At 40.6% G+C, this 18,124-nt stretch overlaps 3 protein-coding genes and 1 long non-coding RNA gene across 9 annotated transcripts; 2 read left to right on the forward strand and 2 right to left on the reverse strand.

Moving 5' to 3' along the window:
- Positions 1 to 1,559: 1,559 nt before the first annotated feature.
- cfap73 (cilia and flagella associated protein 73) lies at positions 1,560 to 3,895 on the forward strand. 2 transcript variants are annotated; one of them, XM_088376133.1, is made up of 7 exons: positions 1,560 to 1,659; positions 1,799 to 1,944; positions 2,172 to 2,264; positions 2,671 to 2,862; positions 3,131 to 3,352; positions 3,433 to 3,591; positions 3,651 to 3,895. In XM_088376133.1, exons 2-7 carry the CDS (start codon positions 1,813 to 1,815, stop codon positions 3,741 to 3,743), a joined length of 891 nt encoding a protein of 296 aa, XP_088232259.1. In that variant the 5' UTR covers positions 1,560 to 1,659; positions 1,799 to 1,812; the 3' UTR covers positions 3,744 to 3,895. The 2 variants fall into 2 exon arrangements, with proteins under 2 accessions (XP_088232259.1, XP_088232260.1); XM_088376134.1 differs by having other exon boundaries at positions 3,433 to 3,565; positions 3,651 to 3,848.
- On the reverse strand, positions 3,736 to 8,556 carry drc10 (dynein regulatory complex subunit 10). Of its 4 annotated transcripts, XM_088376129.1 has the most exons (6): positions 8,022 to 8,223; positions 7,826 to 7,893; positions 6,646 to 7,303; positions 6,169 to 6,390; positions 6,014 to 6,085; positions 3,736 to 5,107 (listed from the first exon to the last, which is right to left on the reverse strand). In XM_088376129.1, the coding sequence occupies exons 3-6, from the start codon at positions 7,285 to 7,287 to the stop codon at positions 4,811 to 4,813; spliced, it is 1,233 nt and encodes a 410-aa protein (XP_088232255.1). In that variant the 5' UTR covers positions 7,288 to 7,303; positions 7,826 to 7,893; positions 8,022 to 8,223; the 3' UTR covers positions 3,736 to 4,810. The 4 variants fall into 4 exon arrangements, with proteins under 4 accessions (XP_088232255.1, XP_088232257.1, XP_088232258.1 ...); XM_088376131.1 differs by lacking the exons at positions 7,826 to 7,893; positions 8,022 to 8,223 and adding an exon at positions 8,495 to 8,556; XM_088376132.1 differs by lacking the exon at positions 7,826 to 7,893.
- Positions 6,230 to 18,104, forward strand: tpcn1 (two pore segment channel 1). Of its 2 annotated transcripts, XM_088376124.1 has the most exons (27): positions 6,230 to 6,419; positions 8,588 to 8,682; positions 10,621 to 10,757; positions 11,176 to 11,352; positions 11,423 to 11,536; positions 11,649 to 11,779; positions 11,980 to 12,068; positions 12,305 to 12,339; positions 12,449 to 12,507; positions 12,585 to 12,684; positions 13,201 to 13,317; positions 13,424 to 13,548; positions 13,637 to 13,685; positions 13,762 to 13,825; positions 13,906 to 13,950; positions 14,012 to 14,068; positions 14,148 to 14,201; positions 15,277 to 15,349; positions 15,441 to 15,548; positions 15,627 to 15,788; positions 15,881 to 15,993; positions 16,199 to 16,245; positions 16,326 to 16,394; positions 16,475 to 16,571; positions 16,695 to 16,834; positions 16,933 to 17,022; positions 17,391 to 18,104. In XM_088376124.1, the coding sequence occupies exons 2-27, from the start codon at positions 8,589 to 8,591 to the stop codon at positions 17,532 to 17,534; spliced, it is 2,490 nt and encodes an 829-aa protein (XP_088232250.1). In that variant the 5' UTR covers positions 6,230 to 6,419; position 8,588; the 3' UTR covers positions 17,535 to 18,104. The 2 variants fall into 2 exon arrangements, with proteins under 2 accessions (XP_088232250.1, XP_088232251.1); XM_088376125.1 differs by lacking the exons at positions 6,230 to 6,419; positions 8,588 to 8,682 and adding an exon at positions 8,986 to 9,332.
- LOC148397951 (uncharacterized) lies at positions 9,603 to 10,349 on the reverse strand. The gene is made up of 2 exons (XR_015858604.1): positions 10,284 to 10,349; positions 9,603 to 10,044 (listed from the first exon to the last, which is right to left on the reverse strand). It is a non-coding gene; the product is annotated as an uncharacterized LOC148397951 (long non-coding RNA).
- Positions 18,105 to 18,124: the final 20 nt, after the last annotated feature.

The following is an 18,124-nucleotide window of genomic DNA, read 5'->3' on the forward strand; positions in this document are numbered from 1 at the left end:
CCTTCGAGGCAGTTAAAAAGCTCTCCTGAAGTTAATGTGATGTCTCAACCTTCTCAGCCTCCCACTCGGCCCATCACTTCACACAACGTGCTTTTATTATAATAGCACTCCATTCCATTAGTATTAATAAAGTACACTCTATGAATGTACATGTATGTGGGTGTGCATAGTAAGCTATCCGGAATTCATTAAATATAGATCGAGAGGCATCTCAGTGTGTTTTTGTTTTTCCTCTTCATTGCTCTTTGGTCAAGCGTTTCTTATTTCTCCAAAGCGCATCATCTGTGTGTACATATTTAAATCAATTTAAATCATTTTCCTGGTTTTTCTACATCGCTTCTGTCTGCATCTCCATCGCCACCTCACCTGGTAATGATTATGCAAAAAAAAGAGCACATCACATTTCCATTATGTGTGCTAATGCGGTGCCTCTGTCACCTTGTCTTGTGTGTTACAACCTTACACCGTTACACCGTATCCTTCCTGAGAGGTGGTAACAACATGTCTTGTAATATATTTTAAGGATGGATGCCTTGCACAAGATTAGTCTTATTTGGTGATGAATATAAGAAAGTTTTGTGTGCATGGCAATATTGTTTTGTTCAAATTTGAGCATTGTTATCTGTATTATCGCATTAGATTTTATACGTGTACCTAATGAAATGCCCAGTGTATATTTAAAGTAGCCCTCAATCAAATTGTTATCACAAGTAGTTTGCAGTTACTTCAAATGGTCTTAGACAACAATGTGTGACAGACTCATCATGCTAAATGTCATTGTGTCAGTCTGATGCAGGCGTGTTGTGTAGCCACGTGGTGTAGCGTGCTTTGGTCGAGGGTGTTACTTTAAGTGTGACTTTTGCTTTAAGTGAAAAAGTCACACATTTCACATCTGTAACACCTGTCAGTCGAGCCATCACATTCAAGACTCATATGCAAATTCTGCTGTTGTCACATTCTAAAATGAAATTTACACTGTGTAGTTTTATCACGAAATGGATCATAAAACTACAAAGTCATGATTTTGTAATGAGTTCAAATGTAGGGTGTCTCTCGACTGGCACACGAAAACACTGTATTAAATGTTCAAAACTGTGCAGAATGTTAAAAGTATACATATTCAGATATTTGCAGCAGTGAAAATGTTTTCTGGGTTTGTTCATGTGATGCTTACAAGGTGAGCTGTGATCTGTTGTTAGTTGCGCACTGATGCCATTTTTTGCGGTTTTAATTATATTAATTGTAGATAAATGAAAACAAATCTAGTTGTAAATTTTTTTTTTCTACGGCTGAAAATGGCTAAACAAGTAAAATATCCCTTTAACCAAGCTTAAATAGCACAATAGTGTAGTTCAAGTTGCATTTATTTATTTTTTGATACGGTGCATTTGCATTTAAGCCCCTTTAGAGTAAAAAAAATAATTAAATGTGGCTAGATTAAAAATTGAGATAATCTAATTAAGGTGATTTTTTTTCTTAAAGATGTTATTTTACTGAATATTTGGTGCGATACTCTTGTTTATGTAAATTATCCACTCAACTGTCTACAGGTTACCATAGCAACAACCGGAAGCACTGTCAACTCAGTGCTGAAAGATTTCGTAAAGTGGCACCAATGTAAATCAAAGTATCGGAGTCAACCTTCAAATTGAACACTGCGTGAGTATTCGACATCATTAATCATCTCTGAGGCTCCCGGGGGATCATTTCACAGGAAATTTGCACGAAGCTGTGTGAAACTCGGCCAGTCCGTGTGTGAACTATCAATATTCATTAAGAGCTTTATTCTGTGTACAAGTGTGAAAAAAGAGCATGTCTGACGGTGAACGCTGCGTGGTGATGACAACGAGGAGGTACCGTGACAGGAACGACACTCTCATTGAGTTCCTGAAGGATCGCCGGGAGCAAGAACATCTCATGACCATACTGGAGCAGCGCTTACAGGTGCGCTGTGGAAACTGGATGCAAAAGTAAAAATACTTGAGGGCCTCGGTAAAAGTTGAAGGACTTAAGTATTGCGTGCTTTCATGCAATGAAAAAAAAGTGTTGCTATGAGCTGTAAATTAATAATAATAATAATAATAATGGTGGTGAAAATCTGGCACATATTTAAAATTACAACAGTCACTTAAAATCCCCAAAGTAACCATATGCCTTTTGTGTTCTCAAAGAAATTGAAGAGTTTGCAAGAATGTGAAGATGAGCTACTCAAGGAGGCAAAGAAGGCCAAGGAATTAATCTGGAACTTCGATATTTCTACAAAGGTACAGTGAATAACTTCACACAGAGGTTCACAACAAGTCCTCATTACAATGCTTTAAATTACTATTGTGTGAATGTTGCATTTACATTTGGCTTACATCTCAAATCATGAAGTGGGGCATACAGGGGAGGAAATTGATTCTAAGAGCTAGAAAATCATTTTTTCGGTCTGCTCCTTAAGTGGTGGGACCAGAGGGGGGGGGGGGGGTACAAGCCCGCAAATCTCTTGCACATGCTAAAATAAATATCTAAAACTCTAACTTCCACATATCCCCAAAATACATACATTAACTTTCACTAAACACTTGAGTGTGCCACAAGACAGCTTTTGACTGTCTTACAATGAACAGCAAACAAATGTGGCTTTTGGATCATTTCCCTCCTAAAACAACATATCTCCATGTGAAGGAACAAGATGCTGATCAGAACATCAAAAAAGCAGAGAAAGAGAGGAAAGAGGTGCACAAGAAAGAGGTTGAGTTGGAGATGCTGAAGGAAGAGTATGCTCAACTGCAGCACAGAAAACAGGAGCTCCTTCATCACATGCACAGAGACGCAGTGTATTGGGACTTCATGCAACAGGTGTTCAAACTAACACGGGTAAGGTGGCGAGGTAATATTAGTGTACAGCAACGTTGAACTTTGTACTGAAATATTCAATGTTAAATGACCTTGGATTCTTCCTGCACATCATGCACACAGACGGACAAAAGATGTGTACCCTCTTGGCTACACTGAAGCACAATTGAACCAATTATTAACAAAATTTGCCGTTTTTTAAGAGTATGTGGCCGTTATATGGCTCTCTAGAGAATATCAGTTTCATAAATGTAATGTTGTCCTGTGTCTTGGTTGTGTGTGTTACCAGTTTGAAGATGAAGCGTCTCTGGCAGGTCACCTAGAGAATCTTCTCCGCATCAGAGAGCAGCTCTGTGAGAAGCGGAGGTTAGCCGAGGAGCAGGTGGACCTGCAGAGGAAAGCCCTGCTGACCTTTAACAGCCAGCATCGCTTGATGCTTCTGCAGCGCAGTAACCAGCTGGCACAGTTGCACCACAAACTGGACAGGGCACAGCCGGAAGTGGAACGCTGGGTAGCAAACTGACTAAGAGGAATTATAGATTGAATGTTTATGATGGTTTAGGATCATTTTGTTGTCCTCTCTTTATACAGGAGACAAAGTGGAAACACATTCAGGGCACCGCAGCCAAGAAAACACTCCTGTTGGGCCTGATCAAGATGGCGGCACTCAACCTCTATGAAGTGACAGGCGGTTATGTGGGTGGCGAGAAAGGCGTCCATCTGGGTGACACCGACGCACAACTGGACAAGGTTTGTAGCCTGACAGATGATCTAGTGGAGAATGACACATATCTTTTTGACTCTTGTAGATCAAGATGTTCATCCAGGACCACAAGGACATTGTCAAACAACATCAAAGTAGTGCACAAAGACATGATGAAGAAAAGATCAATGTTCCATGAACAAAACATGAAAGTACTTTATTTGATTTGGATCTAAAATGTGAATACAGTATTCATGTTTTAAGATCTTCGGACGTGCATTATGTATAATGTATAGTTAGTGAATGACTTGCTGTACACGTTGGAGATGGAGTCACATAAAACAGTTTTTAATATCAAAAAACATTTTCTATTCTTAATTTTTCAGAAAAATGTACCAACATCACCTAGGAAAGATACATTGCGAGATAGAAACCAAGTTAACTCAACAGAAATTGAAATATATAACTTTTCCCCATGGCATTCATTCATTTTGAATGAGTCCTGTTGCTACGTGATCTTTGACCCTCCTTTCAAATGGAGAGCCACCATGAGGACAGTTGGGCCCAAATAAAGATCAGTACAATGTCAGGCGGACATGTCACATTTTGATAGATCACATTTTAAAATTCGTCAACATCAGGTTCTGTACTGAATCTGGAGCGGAGCATGACTCCCAGGATGCAAACGCTGGATGTCACCATTGAGCAGTCCCATGCTGCCATCATGTGTTGAAGAAAACAACAACCGGTGGACCTATGTCCAATTGATGTTCCAGCATGACTATCCCCAAGTATACAAAGTAAAAAAAAAAAAAAAAACAATAAGAACAACCCAACTTAGATTAAAAATTAGAGCGACCCAGGAAGTTGGCTCCATTTTTTCACCTAAATTGGGTTGTTTTTGACCCAGCAGTTTTTACGAGTGTAGCTGTGGATTCAGCAGATAGGGTTAATTTTACTGGGTTAATTATTTCAATCCAGTAGATTGTGTTGGATATTGGATTTTTGAAGGCCGAAGAGAGGAAGCTGGTTGCCACTGTGCTGAATTTGAAGTAAATTAATGTAACATTCTTCTGAAACATTTATGGTGGCTGGATGGCTGGATTGGCTTTGAAAAAAAAGAGGGAGTTTCGTAAGGAAGGGCGTCTGGTGTAAAATCTGTGATCATCTTTTCACACGATTCTGTAGGACTAGGAAGAAGCCAACAAATATTCCAGATATTTCTATGATTGCGTACTGTGTATTTTGCGGACTTTTAAATCTGGTCTATTTTTTCTTCTTGCCTTTGCCTTTGCCCTTACCCTTGCCTTTGCCCTTTTTGCCCTTCTTAGGAGGCGTGATGGGATTATTGATCAAGAATTTGCGAGTACAGTAGCCCCTCCACCATGACTGACAATAAAGAGCAACCTTAAGCTTAAGCGCAGCAACTCGTTTCTCATCTGCAATCCGACGCTTTTCCATGATGTAGTCGTACTCCTTCTGCAGATCAGCATAAGGTTTCTCCAGTCTTTCACGTTCCGCTTCCTCCCTTTCAACATCCGACTGACATAACTCCAGATCAGTCTGAGGAATGAAGTCAGAGTTAGTGAAGCGGATTTTAATGTTTTGTGGTTTGTCTTGGACAGCTTCTCATCCGCTTCCTCACTTGCAGCCATACGACTCAAGACATTTTTTATTCTTCTTAAGTGACTAGTTAATTTATTTTTGGCTGTGCTGGTACTAATCATAATTTCTTTGGCCGATTTATGTACCCAGTATGCTCATAAATTGAATTAAAAAAAAGTTGAATTAAAATAATTTCACGATAGGGTTATTCCTATTTTAATTTATTGCCATACTGACTACATAAACCTGCCAGTGACATCATGAGACCAACATTGCGGCAGTGAACTCCAGAACAAGCAGCTGTGTGTTGGAGAAAAATAGGCAAGTGCTTGCTTCAAATTGTAAATTCCCACAATTGGTTCGATTTTACGATGAAAGTAAATATGAAACAAGGATAATTTCACCTTTTGATGGGGAATCAAAACTAGTATTTATGGCGCAGTAATTAAACCTTTAAACAACTTGTATTTGAACATAATTAAAGGTATTCTGCTTTTCAAATTAACTTGCAGTATTTCTATATCTGTTTATATCTATATCGCCTTCTGTTGGCCAAGGAGCGCATACCATCATGAGTAGCATAATGACCATTAAATTATCATGATACATAAACTCCTTAATTGTGGTTATTCTATTTAATGATGTTATTATTTCTTTACTAAAATAATTTCTGTGGGAAATAATGACTTCAGATTTGAATGTTTTGCATCATGAGACTGGAACTGAACCTATAAGGCAAGGCCTGATTATTTTTCATGACTTCGGTTTGGTACCTTCGTCAATAATTCTAGTGAAGTCAATAAATAATGTTACTTAGCTACAATTAAGTAACATGAAACAAAACATTGTCTTAAAAATTTGTACCTGATGCTCTTGTATTTCGTCATCAAACTTTTGGATCAAGTACTCAATTTCCATCTCCACATTTTCATTTATCTGTCAAAGGAAAGTACATGGAGTTCGTTTCATCTCTTCCACATAAATGATGTCATAGAGCCATGCTAAAAAAGTTAGTGCACCTCTTGAAGTGTTTTCTCCACCTCTCTAAATTTAAGTATCGAAGTGTTGATTCGAATGTTGAGTCGGTCTATTTCCTGCTGGACGCTGGCTTGCTTCTCCTGAGAAACCTTGATAATGGACTGGCACTGTTCATTGGCGAAAAGCTTCCAGTCGACTACTTCTATCTGGTTTTCCTTAAGAAGGCGCTCCAAAGTTTCGATGTCATCTTTCTTCTCGGAAATCTAAAAATTCAATCCAAAAAATGGGAGAGGTAAGACATTAAGTGTTCTGAGTCACAGTATATATTTTTATTGCTACTTGTAACGAGGGATGACTGTACAGTTGACACACCTCATTTTTTTTCTTTATGTAAAATCAATGTACTAAAAAAGAGGGCAGGTCAAGAATGCATACTTAAAATATGTCAGATTGTGAAGCTACCTCTCACCGAACAGATTTTCTATTCCATTTTGGGTGCAAAAATCATGACTACTCACCTCAACATCTTTTTGTATTATAGCTGCAGCTGTTTGTTCTAGTTTGAGAATTAGTTCTGTGTCAGGCAACACTGTCTCAAGGGCTAACCGTATTTCCTCTTCTGGGGTGGTCTGCAACCTCTCTATCATATGTACGTGAAATTTCTTCAGCCCTACGATGAGTGTGTACTCAGTCTCCCCAACCTCCATGCCAACCTCTGGTCTCAAACCCATAATGATATCGGGGTAGGTGCGAAAAAACCTGAGCAAATCCCTAACAGAGTATTTGAACTCTTTCTCGAGTAGAGCCTTCCTTTTCCTTCTAGCACTTTCTTCTCCAGCCGGTCCACCTATGACCTCTGTGAGGTCTTTGGATGTTTCCAGGCTTTTGGTTAACATCTGATGCACCTCAACGATCCTATTGAACTCCTCTTGGACAACATCACACAAGCAGACCGATTGGTGGACGGCAGATAGAGATGCTGCTATCTCGATTTGACTGATACAGTTCTCCAGTATGTTTGAGACGGTCTGGGCTTCGGAGGAGAGGAGCCTCCGCTGGGGCTCCTCTTGATCAAGATTAGCCTCGCAATCGTCATCTTGCTGCAGACTAGTGGATGAGAGCTCAGCGCTGTCCCTATTTATCACCTCAACTTCAGACATGTTGTCAAACTTGTCACTAATGGAGAGAAAACGATAAAATACGAGATAATTAGTTCCATATAAAATGTTGGCTGCTGCTTTGCAACGTAGATATTCATTTAAAACAGGTAGCAAATCTTACTATTGATTGATTTCTCCTAAAATAGTTTGCAATTGCTGTGTGTATATTGTGACAATGCCCCCAACGTTTTTTTTGACAACGCCCCTACGTCAGAGCCTTCTAAAGCGATGTGATGACGTCATTTTACGAAGGTTCTTCAAAAGGATTTTAGCTACCTTAAAACAAAAACTGCATTTTTCAACAATATTTTGTTTTATTTCATTCATAGTTTAATGTTAACGATATTTTATTCTGATCACATTTACTTTGGCACGAGAGTAAATATTCCACTTCGACAGTGTTTTTTCCCCTCTGTAAATTTTTTATTCATCTGAACATTGCCGCTCGTCGTGGGCAAATTCCAACATGCATAACAACGAGAGCTATCAAAACAAAACGACAAACCCAGGTTGTATTGAAGATCAGAAAGGGACTTACTTTGACTTGTCGCTCGCAAAACATGTTTACTGTTGCTAGGATACGGTCGAAAACGGCGGCCCAATGATCTGATAGAGCAAAATGTTCATTTAGCCTCGAATTATTAAAATGTTCTGATGTATCAATCGTGTCAGTATTCATATGCCCATAAATTGCGTATTTTTGGTGTTTCATATTGTACACACAAATTGCTTACTTTTATTTTGGAAACATACTACTGTGAATCTGCCGAAGCCTGCCGTGAATTGCTGAAATTGTCGTAAAAAACACCGCCCCACAAAAAGCCAACTTGAATGTCGAGCTTGGATTAAATGCCCTCCGTATCTCGGTGTTGTTGTTTATGACAAACTAGTCTCAAAGGAACTTGTCGCGTTTGGTGAAACCGTCTCATAGTTTCGGAGTTGGTCTGGAGTGAAATCTGAGGATGCCTCGATGTACGCTCGTGACTGCTTGTGACACTCTGAGCCAATTGATTCAGTGACAGATGTCCCCTGCGTGCTAGGACTCAACCAAAACTGTAAACAACTAGCCTTTCGCACAGTAACTCGATAATAACTTCGTTGCTAGACATTTTAATTTCATATTGCTCGTCTTGTTGTCATACTTGAAGGGTATATTCGCTAACAAGTTCAGCGTTAGCTTGTCATATTTTATTGAGAGCAGTTTTACCATGTACTCGTGTAGCTAGCTAGCTCCTCTCTTGAAATTTATTTGACCCCAGTAGATCGAGATTGTAACGTTGATGTTTGATTTGTATCAAAGAATGGAAGTTGACGACGATGATGTGCCTCTTATCCTCACCTGGGATGATGTAAACAGCGATTTACTCAACGAGGACCCAGCGAGGGGAGACGAGAGTAAGTACTGTTTTAAACACCATTTAAGTTGAAGCAGTCAATCAATCAATGACTTCACTTGAAAAATACGAGAAGAACGAGAGACAATTGTGTGTAATCTTTCAAAGTGTTCCATTGAAGATGATAATCCACAAATACTACATGCTTTTTAAGGATTCTGGAGTTGTGATGAGGCTGTCCTGTAAGCCACCAGAATAAGTCCATCTTTGCACATCTCCACATTTAGAACTAAACAAAGTGGAGGAAAGGTCTTATTATTCGACAACTTTTGTAGGACATTCAAGCAGCCGCTCATCTTTGTGTTCCCCCCAATCAAGTTACATAAGTGAGTCATCAGATAAAATGCTGCCTCATCCGTTCCCCTCGCCCCGCTTTGGTGGCCATGTGTAGAATGTCAAAATTTTGGGCTTGAGCAGGCTGGATCCAGAACTGAACAGGAAGAGGAGCGGTTGTTTTCCAGGATGGCAGGGAGTGTCGGATAAGAAGGAAACAACAGGAGAATTCTTGGGTGACTTTTCTGAACTGAGGCAACTCTTGAAATTGGATTTCTTAAAATGGACTACAGTCATTATAAATCATATGACAGGTCACATGATGACATAGAGGGGTGGAGAAGCTCATATCCATGATTGTTTAGCTCGATAGAAATGGTGAGTGTGACAGATGATTTTTTATGCGCCAAATAGCTGGAATGGAATTTGAGCTTTACACTGCGGTGTCACAATATATTTGTATTCTGTGCTTGATTATGGCAATATTTCAAGTCCTTCCGCCAGAATCTTGGACTCATGAACTATGCGTGGGATGAGCACTTAGAAGTAAGCATGCAGCTGGAGTAGGGCAGATTATGTTTTGCTAGTCTTTTTGTCAGGTTCAAAATCAGCAAAAGGATCAGCAGACAAAACCAGTGAGGCAGAATATTGAGTCTTTTCTCGCGAGGAGTGCATTCAGACTTACAGCAATCTGACTACACTAAAAATCTGTTTACACTCCTCACTCTTTTTATTTGGAATGCCCTACCCACAATGTGAGACTAGCCCCTGATAGGTGGGGGGAAGCGTGGGCTTTGTCTCATGAGAGAAGAAACAAGATTCTATGTGAAACAAGAAGTCGCAGACAGGATGCCATGAGAAACAAAGAGAGTGCAAGGACAAAATGCTATGTGAAACAAGAAGTCACAGACAAGACACCATGAGAAAAGAGTGCAAAGACAAAATGCCATGTGCAGACATCAACAAAATAGATTGAGCTATCAACATCTTTCTTGGATTCCCAGAGGTGTAGAAGGTCAGGAAGCTCCAGACAGCATCGTTTGACTTGTTGTGGACTGGTGGACGTCTGCAAGGCGAAACAGCAAGCATTCTGTGCAATAATTTTATTAATAAGTACTCATTAGGGAACGCATGATAACATATATATAGAATTTATCTAACAATTTTTTTCCCCTTTGGTTTGATCTGTGTATTTTTGAGTCCTAACTTTATCTCTAATAAGATGAACACTTGGATTCAAATTTCATGGTGGAAGGACCAGGAGTTATTTTAAACTCTTGTTTTGAATAGATTCACACTTTGCTTTCTTCGCGTGTCCTGGACACTCACGTGATGATGACAGCACTGAAGAGTTGCTGCAGTTCACATCAGTCTTGTGGAATGTTAGGCCATCTGTATTCCCATGTGTGTGGAAGCTGAAACAAGATCGTAAGACAGTAAATGATATGTACTGTTGACTTCAACCACAGACAAACACACACAAAGCTCCAGAAGGGTCAATGGAGGTTTTAAACAACCACACAGCTTCTTTACATCAGAATATAAGAAGTGATGAGCCTTTGGTGGTCTCCTCCTATTGCTCGCAGATGCAATGGGGTTGCTACGGTGGTTGACTTATTTTGAACTCAACCCTGCAACTCTTTACGCTACTTGTGTCTTCTTCCAGATGGAGGTGCTGGAAACTATGATGTAAGAAATAGTGGCGTAACGTCAACATCTGGGTCTCAAATCCACCGGGCACCCGATGTGTCTATACGGCAAAGCTGGGAGATGAACTACCAGGAGGCGGCCATCTTCTTGCAGGTATTCAAACGCACGTATGCAAGAATACAGCAGTGTGAGCACAAGTGCAGCGTCACATGATTGAGATTTTTTTATTTCACCTACAACACCTGACCATGTTTTTTTTTTTATTGGGTTGAAGTGAAGCATTCAGAAGTGTGTCGAGATGTAAGAGAATGTCATTTACAACTCTATATTCTTTGATTATGTTGAGGCTTCATTTTGTCAGCAGTTAAGTTGTCCAGTGAAAAACAAAATTTTGTTTTCAGAATTACCAATAATATAGCATGCTGGACTACAAAACTAAACGAGAATTAGTGCCCCAACTTGCCTGATTTGACATGGTTGAATGTACGTGTAAACGCATGCTAAGAACCTTCTGTCGTGATGATGTCATTCAAACTTGAAATGTCCCGTTTCTTCTGAATGTCACCTACAGGAGGGCGAGAACAATGACAAGTTCTTCACCCATCCTCGCAACCCCAAGGCGCTGGCGGCGTACCTCTTTGCCCACAACCACCTCTTTTACATGATGGAGCTGCTAACAGGCCTTCTGCTCATGACTCTGTCGCTGTGCGAAGCTCCCGCCGTGCCTTCGCTGCGTTTGGACGTCTACGTGAGTAAATATGACCGCACATCCACATAAATGTAAAGCATTCGCTGAGCATGTACGATACCGTGTGCAGATCCACGCCACTCTGGAGCTCCTAGCCTTGGTTATTGTGGCGTTTGAGCTGTGCATGAAGCTTCGCTGGCTGGGCTTCCACACCTTCATTCGACACAAGAGGACCATGGTGAAGGTAACTGATGGAGACCTTGTAGTGTAGAATGTTTTGTAAGTCTTGACAAATGCAGTCCTACCTTGATTTACAAGATTAATTTGCTTTGGGTCTTTGCGTCGTCTGTCTCCAGGTGTGTGTGTTGCTGCTGCAGTTTGTAGAGGCCATAGTGGTTCTGGTCCGACAGACGTCCCACATGCGAGTGACCCGAGCACTCAGACCAATATTCCTGGTGGACTGTAGATACTGCGGTGCTGTGCGCAGGTAGGCCTATACTATGATTCAATGCTTTGTTTCTCTTCCCTGAAAGAAAAAATAAAATAAAATGAAAAATAGACGTTTGCACGTAACCACAAACAGCCTTGCACTTGACTTAAAAGGATCTGGCCCAAGTTTTTCAACGTTACCACAAGGGCAATGTTTTTCAGCAAAGGTAACTAACAGCATTTCTCTCATCCAATCAGAAATTTGCGGCAGATCTTCCAGTCCCTCCCACCGTTTATTGACATTCTCCTACTACTGCTCTTCTTCATGGTCATATTCGCGATCCTGGGTGAGAATTGTTTATTTTGAAAAGTGCGCATTATTTTTTGGGATCCAGTAATTCATGATTAAACCTGATCACACATACTTTTTCTTTGAATTCTTAAATTTTACTTTATTCTCATAAATCTTTAAAGAACCTTGTATAATGGTAATCATTTTTGGTCCACACTTACCAAAAGTGATCATGTTCTATAGAGCAATTTTTAAGTGCTACTATTTATTTATTTTTTTCCCTCAACCCAGGTTTCTGCCTCTTCTCTACAAATGCATCAGATCCAGTAAGTTGGAGTTTAATTTAATGTTCTCAGTCTTGAGACTCCCTTTCTGTGTTTGTTTGGGTGTGTTGCTGTCTTATTTCCTGACTTTGAGCATCTGTGGTCACCGCAGTACTTCGACACGCTAGAGAACAGCATGGTTAGCCTCTTTGTACTGCTGACCACAGCAAAGTAAGTGCAGCAGCATCTGACGCTGTCATGTGACGTGCAAACACACAAACATGAGTTTCATCTGGATTTTCTTGCAGTTTCCCTGATGTGATGATGCCGGCGTACGCAAAGAACCGCTGGTCCTGTGTGTTCTTCATTGTGTACCTCTCCATTGAGCTCTACTTCATCATGAACCTGGTACAACCTTTTTTAAGTTGTATTCGCACATCATGACTGATATAGTCGTGGTCGAGGAATACTCAGGAGTTCTCGACTTGTTTTTTAGATTCCAGACAAATGTTTAAGTAAGACACGGGTGACACATGTCACCCTTAAATTTGTTCAGATGTCACAACTCTTTCCTCTATAAAGAAAATAGAAACCACCTTCTTGATGTGTAATAATATTAGATTGCATACTAGCCAATTACATGAACACAAACTGTTGTGACATCACATATGGACAAATAACTGCACCAACACAAAGATTTCACAAGATGGCGCTAAAGTAATTTTTTTTTTTTTTTGCTTTGGTCTCACTACAAAACCAGCAAATAATGGATATGTTCTCAAATTAAATCCACAAATAGCAAACCGCGAGTCCTGTGGGTACTTCCCTGTACAATAAAAGCTGAGGCATACATTTTCATACTTTTCAAGCAATCTTGTTGACTCCCCCTTCAGTAGCTGGTTTGCTTTTCGCTCTTGTGTGCAGCTCCTTGCAGTGGTGTTTGACACATTTAATGATGTGGAGAAGATGAAGTTCAAATCTCTGTTGCTTCACAAACGCTCTGCTGTCGACCACGCCTTCCAGCTCTTAGTCAGCCGGCAGGTATAGAATAATGCTGCGTGTATTCGCTGCTCCACGCTTCAAAGCATCCGCAACCACTATGAAGACTGACATGCTCTTTTAATACGTGTCTGCCGTTTCCCTTCAGAGGCCAACGGGTGTCTCACTGAAACAGTTTGATGGCCTGATGCGTTTTTACAGACCACGGATGTCTGCAAGAGACCGCTTCCTTACCTATAAAGCTCTTAACAGATCTGGTGCTCCTATGCTCAGGTCAGTGACCGCGCTGCATCACTTCAAATCAGATTTTGCTCTCACGGTTCAGTGCATCTTTGAATGTGTGTTTTTGACTCTCCTCTAGTCTGCAGGACTTTTATAAGTTCTATGAGGTGACAGGCCTTAAATGGAAGGTAAAGAGCTAACATGTATTGAACATGCCAGAATTCTATAGGTGCTGTTGCTTATGTAAGCATATGTGTTGTGTAGGCACGACGCAGTGGGGAACACTGGTTTGATGAACTCCCACACACAGCCTACATTATTTTAAAAGGCAAGTTCTCTATAGCCCCTTTGTTATCTTACAAAATCTCATCTTCTCATTTTTTTTATTTGTATCCTCGACTTTCATAGGCATTAACCTGATGGTGAAGTCTAAGGCCTTCCAGTACACCATGTGTAAGTATTTATGAGGATTTTAATTGGTACTTGCCCCTAACTGTCTCCCTATGCACAACAGATGTGGTCGTGGCCATCAACGGCGTGTGGATCTTCGTGGAGACATTCACACTTGAGAGTAAGTCATTTTTCTTGTGCCGTCAATGCGTCGGACAAAACTCAATAAATCTGACCATGGGATATAATCTGTCCTGCAGGTGGCTTCTCCTGGTCTAAATTGGTGCCATGGAATTATACTGTCTTCCTTACCAGTGAGCAGGCTGCACACTTTAATCCACAAAGACACAAATTAGGGTCGTTATTGAATGATGTACAATTAAAGAGAATTGAAGCCTTTACAGGACAAGCAACTATATTTGTAAACGTTTTATTCAGTAAAAACCCAAAACTGTAATATGTAATTTTCGGAGTCTCACATTTTGAAACAAAAACAAAAACATCCAATGAGCACGCTGTTGTGTTTGCTTTTAATCTTTATTTACCCAAGGCTAGTTACTTGGAGATAAAGAATCTTTGTTCCCAGAAAGACCTGACCAAGAATGGCCCCAATACAACTACAAAATCAAACACATTCTCACTTACACAGGTCATATTACACACGCAGTAATAAGAAAATAAAATGTCAACTAAAGTTATGGCAAACAAATTGATTTCTAGAGTTTCCAACAAGTATTTCAAAACATTGACACAAGGTTCCGCAGCTCTAATTGAGTTTGCGGATTGCGCCATGCAAAAGGAGCAGACAGTTGTTAGTACCTGGGGAACAACAAACTGTACGAAGCCAAATTAATACAAATTACACAATGCATCCTTCATGAGCAACCAAAAAGGTTCTCTGGAATGTAGCCTGGAATAGCTTTACAACTGAAAACATACCAATGTCCAAGACGACGTGTGCGCTGAAAAGTCCAGCTGACTTTGTCGAGTACAAGGTACACTGGTGAGTGAGAAATCCGCATTTATTGATAAATCTCAGAGCGTCGTGCTACACGCTGTCCAACATCTGCAGACTCTGAACAGGAGTGTTCATATACAAAAACATCACCATAGTCAAGATTAGAAAAAGGGAGACCCAATAAGTCTCCTTTTAACGGGAAAAGAGAAGCAAGATCGGTTTCTGTAGTAAACAAGATCAAAATGGCCTAATATGGGTCCTTGTCCTATAAAAGGCAAAACATTGAATACCTAAATACAGAAACAATAACATCGGAACAAAGTGGCCTTCAATGTCAAAAGTTCATATCTGATCATTTTTTTGGCCGCCATCTTAATTGTTTGGGATTTGTTTTCGTTGCCTTGTTGTAATTGTGCTTATTCCATTTTGAGTTTATGGTGTGGAAGTGCTGTTGAAGATCTCAGGCTTGGGACCGTTGGCTTATTTCAGCTCTGGGTGGAATCTGTGAGTACTCATTTCTACTTTGAACAAGACCTCGCATTAAAAAAATCTCAATCCTTTGATGACAGAACCATATTCTTCTCTTTCTGTCCAGGTTTGACTTCTCTGTGACCGCGTCTGCCTTCCTGGGTCTGATTACGCTCGCCTTGAATATGGAGCCTTTCTACTTCATCGTTGTGCTACGGCCACTCCAGCTCCTTCGGTGCGTTCTCATCTGTATTTGTAACACCCGTCCGACATTGAGCCTTGGTGACTATTTTTATGCAACACATAATTGCAGGTTGTTTAAGATCAAGAAGAGGTATCGCAACGTGTTGGACACCATGTTTGAACTCCTGCCCAGGATGGCCAGTCTGGGTTTGACCTTGATCATCTTCTACTACTCATTTGCCATTGTGGGCATGGAATTCTTTGCTGATTCTATTAAGCCCAACTGCTGCAAGTAAGTTGCTGAAATTGCGTTCCTTTGCTCTTCAGGATCGAGAAAGATCACAGTAACACATCACATCTCTTCCATTTTGTGTCAATCCTCAGTACCAGCACAGTGGCTGACTATTACAAGCCGGCCATCGTCACAATTGGCAACAAAACGGTGGAAGGAGGCTACTATTATCTCAACAACTTCAACAACATTCTTAGCAGTTTTGGTACGGCTCCAGTTTCCTTCTTTAATGAAAAGGGGAAAAAAAAGAACCCAGTTTATATTGCCATCGTATAGTCGTGCCTGAAACATCATCCCAAAATTATGTTCTAATTGAGTCAATCTGTGTTTGAACAATGTATATTTTTACATAAAAAATGATGGATTATTTCCCTTTAAGTATGTTTGCTTGTGTTTTCTTCTTTCTCCAGTCACTCTCTTTGAGCTGACTGTTGTGAACAACTGGTACATCACAATGGTGAGATGATGTCCTCAGATGATGTTATTACCTGTTTGCTGCTGCTTGACCGCAAGCTGCCATGTTCCCTTGCTCTGTAGGAAGGAGTGACCTCCATGACCAGCCACTGGAGTCGTCTCTACTTCATGACCTTCTACATCGTCACCATGGTGAGGCTCGATGTGTGTCACCAGACGCTTTTCACTTTGCTTTCTTGTCAACCTGCAACGTTGCTTTGTGCGCCCTTCAGGTGGTCATGACCATTATCGTGGCCTTCATTCTGGATGCATTTGTGTTCCGCATGAACTACAGCCGCAAGAACCGGGAAATGCTGGAGAACCCAGAGGGTGGGACGAACTGTTTGACTTTGTGTCTGTCTTAGTGTGTGTGTCAAAATCAAAAATGATCTTTGTTCTATGCGGCAGTATTGCTTAAAACACTGAACTTATATTCATGTGTGTGTGCTCTAGATGAGAATGGAATCGTGTTTGAAGTAGAAGTGAGCCGTGACGAAGCTCTGTCCACTCTGGAATTTTACAAGCAGGCATGTCCTGGACAGTCATCTCTCAGCTCTATGGTGGGAGTCATGCAAGCTATGGATCGCTGTGGGGTACAAAAAAAACAAAACAAAACATAACCACCATACTTTGTCCAGTTTAAGAAAACAAAGCAACAATCCCAAAAAAACATCCTCTCTTTTTACTACAGGGTGAACAAAACTCGCCTCTGTTATACCAAGGGCGGAGGTCAAGGACGAAGGGTGACCTCAGCATGAAAATGTATGAAGAAGAGATGCAGGTAAGAACAGCATTTGTCACCATTGGCTGGATTTACTCCAAAGGTCCAAGCTGCATGGTGTATTTTCTTTATTGAACACCGTCCAAAATGTAGGTCAACAACTACACAAATGTAAGTCCGTATGACATTTCCCTATGTTAGCATTAAGCTACCGTACTTGACTTTAAAGCAGAATTTTGTTTTGAAGAAAAATGTGTATTCATAGAAAACATGAAATTGTGTGGGTCACGACAAACTTGAACGTCTGTGTTTGATTTAGTTAGAGGCCTTATAGAACTGATAGCATTTTTTAATCACATGGCCTTAATGACTATAGAGCTGGTACGAGTGCATCTTTTAACCTATCGCTCTTCCTCTGCTTCTTCCAGGTGTGGTATTTAGAGTATTCAAGGGAAAACCTGCGTCAGCCAGACCAAAATCAAGAACCCGACTTGGACAGTCCCACCTCCAATCCGCCTTTTGTGCCTACGCCTCAGTTAAACTCACATACTGGACCTTACAGTATTAACTGACCAACTCGTGCGGCAGTGATACTACAAACAATTGTTTCACTCCGGGATTTCTAATCCCACCCCAACACACTCACCTTTTCACACAGTGGGAGCCGGTCTGGTGTCTGTTGAACAGATGTGAGATGAGGACACGGTGTCCTCACACCAGAGAGACAGCAGGTCCACTGCTGTCAGACATGTGGTGGATTTGCCAGGGACCATTCAACTTTATGGGAGGAACCTGTTAATAATACTTCTTACAGTATGTAATGTACATATATAATGGTGGAAGTCTTTTGTGACCTTTTGAAACCCCCATTTAACCAAAGTTGGGCTGCTATGAATATTGTCAGATGATGACTAGTACATTTCCTCAACAGCTTACCAATTGAGGTCCTAAGTGAGCCCAAGTAGCAATATCCATGCAATATTTTAATGCAGTAATAGTACCTGAGGGTGTCCAAATCTACATTCAGTACTTACTGCTGAATTCCTAGCTATCAAATCAATTTTGTATAGTGACTAAAATCAACCAAGATCATCACTTTATCTTTGTACTGTATTAAATTGTTATATTTCTGTGTAACACAATGCCTTGGAGTTTGTAGAGT

Source organism: Syngnathus floridae, chromosome 5, assembly GCF_059516105.1.
Source record: "Syngnathus floridae isolate MCC-2025c chromosome 5, RoL_Sflo_1.0, whole genome shotgun sequence".
In the NCBI taxonomy this organism is placed as follows: Eukaryota; Metazoa; Chordata; class Actinopteri; order Syngnathiformes; family Syngnathidae; genus Syngnathus; species Syngnathus floridae.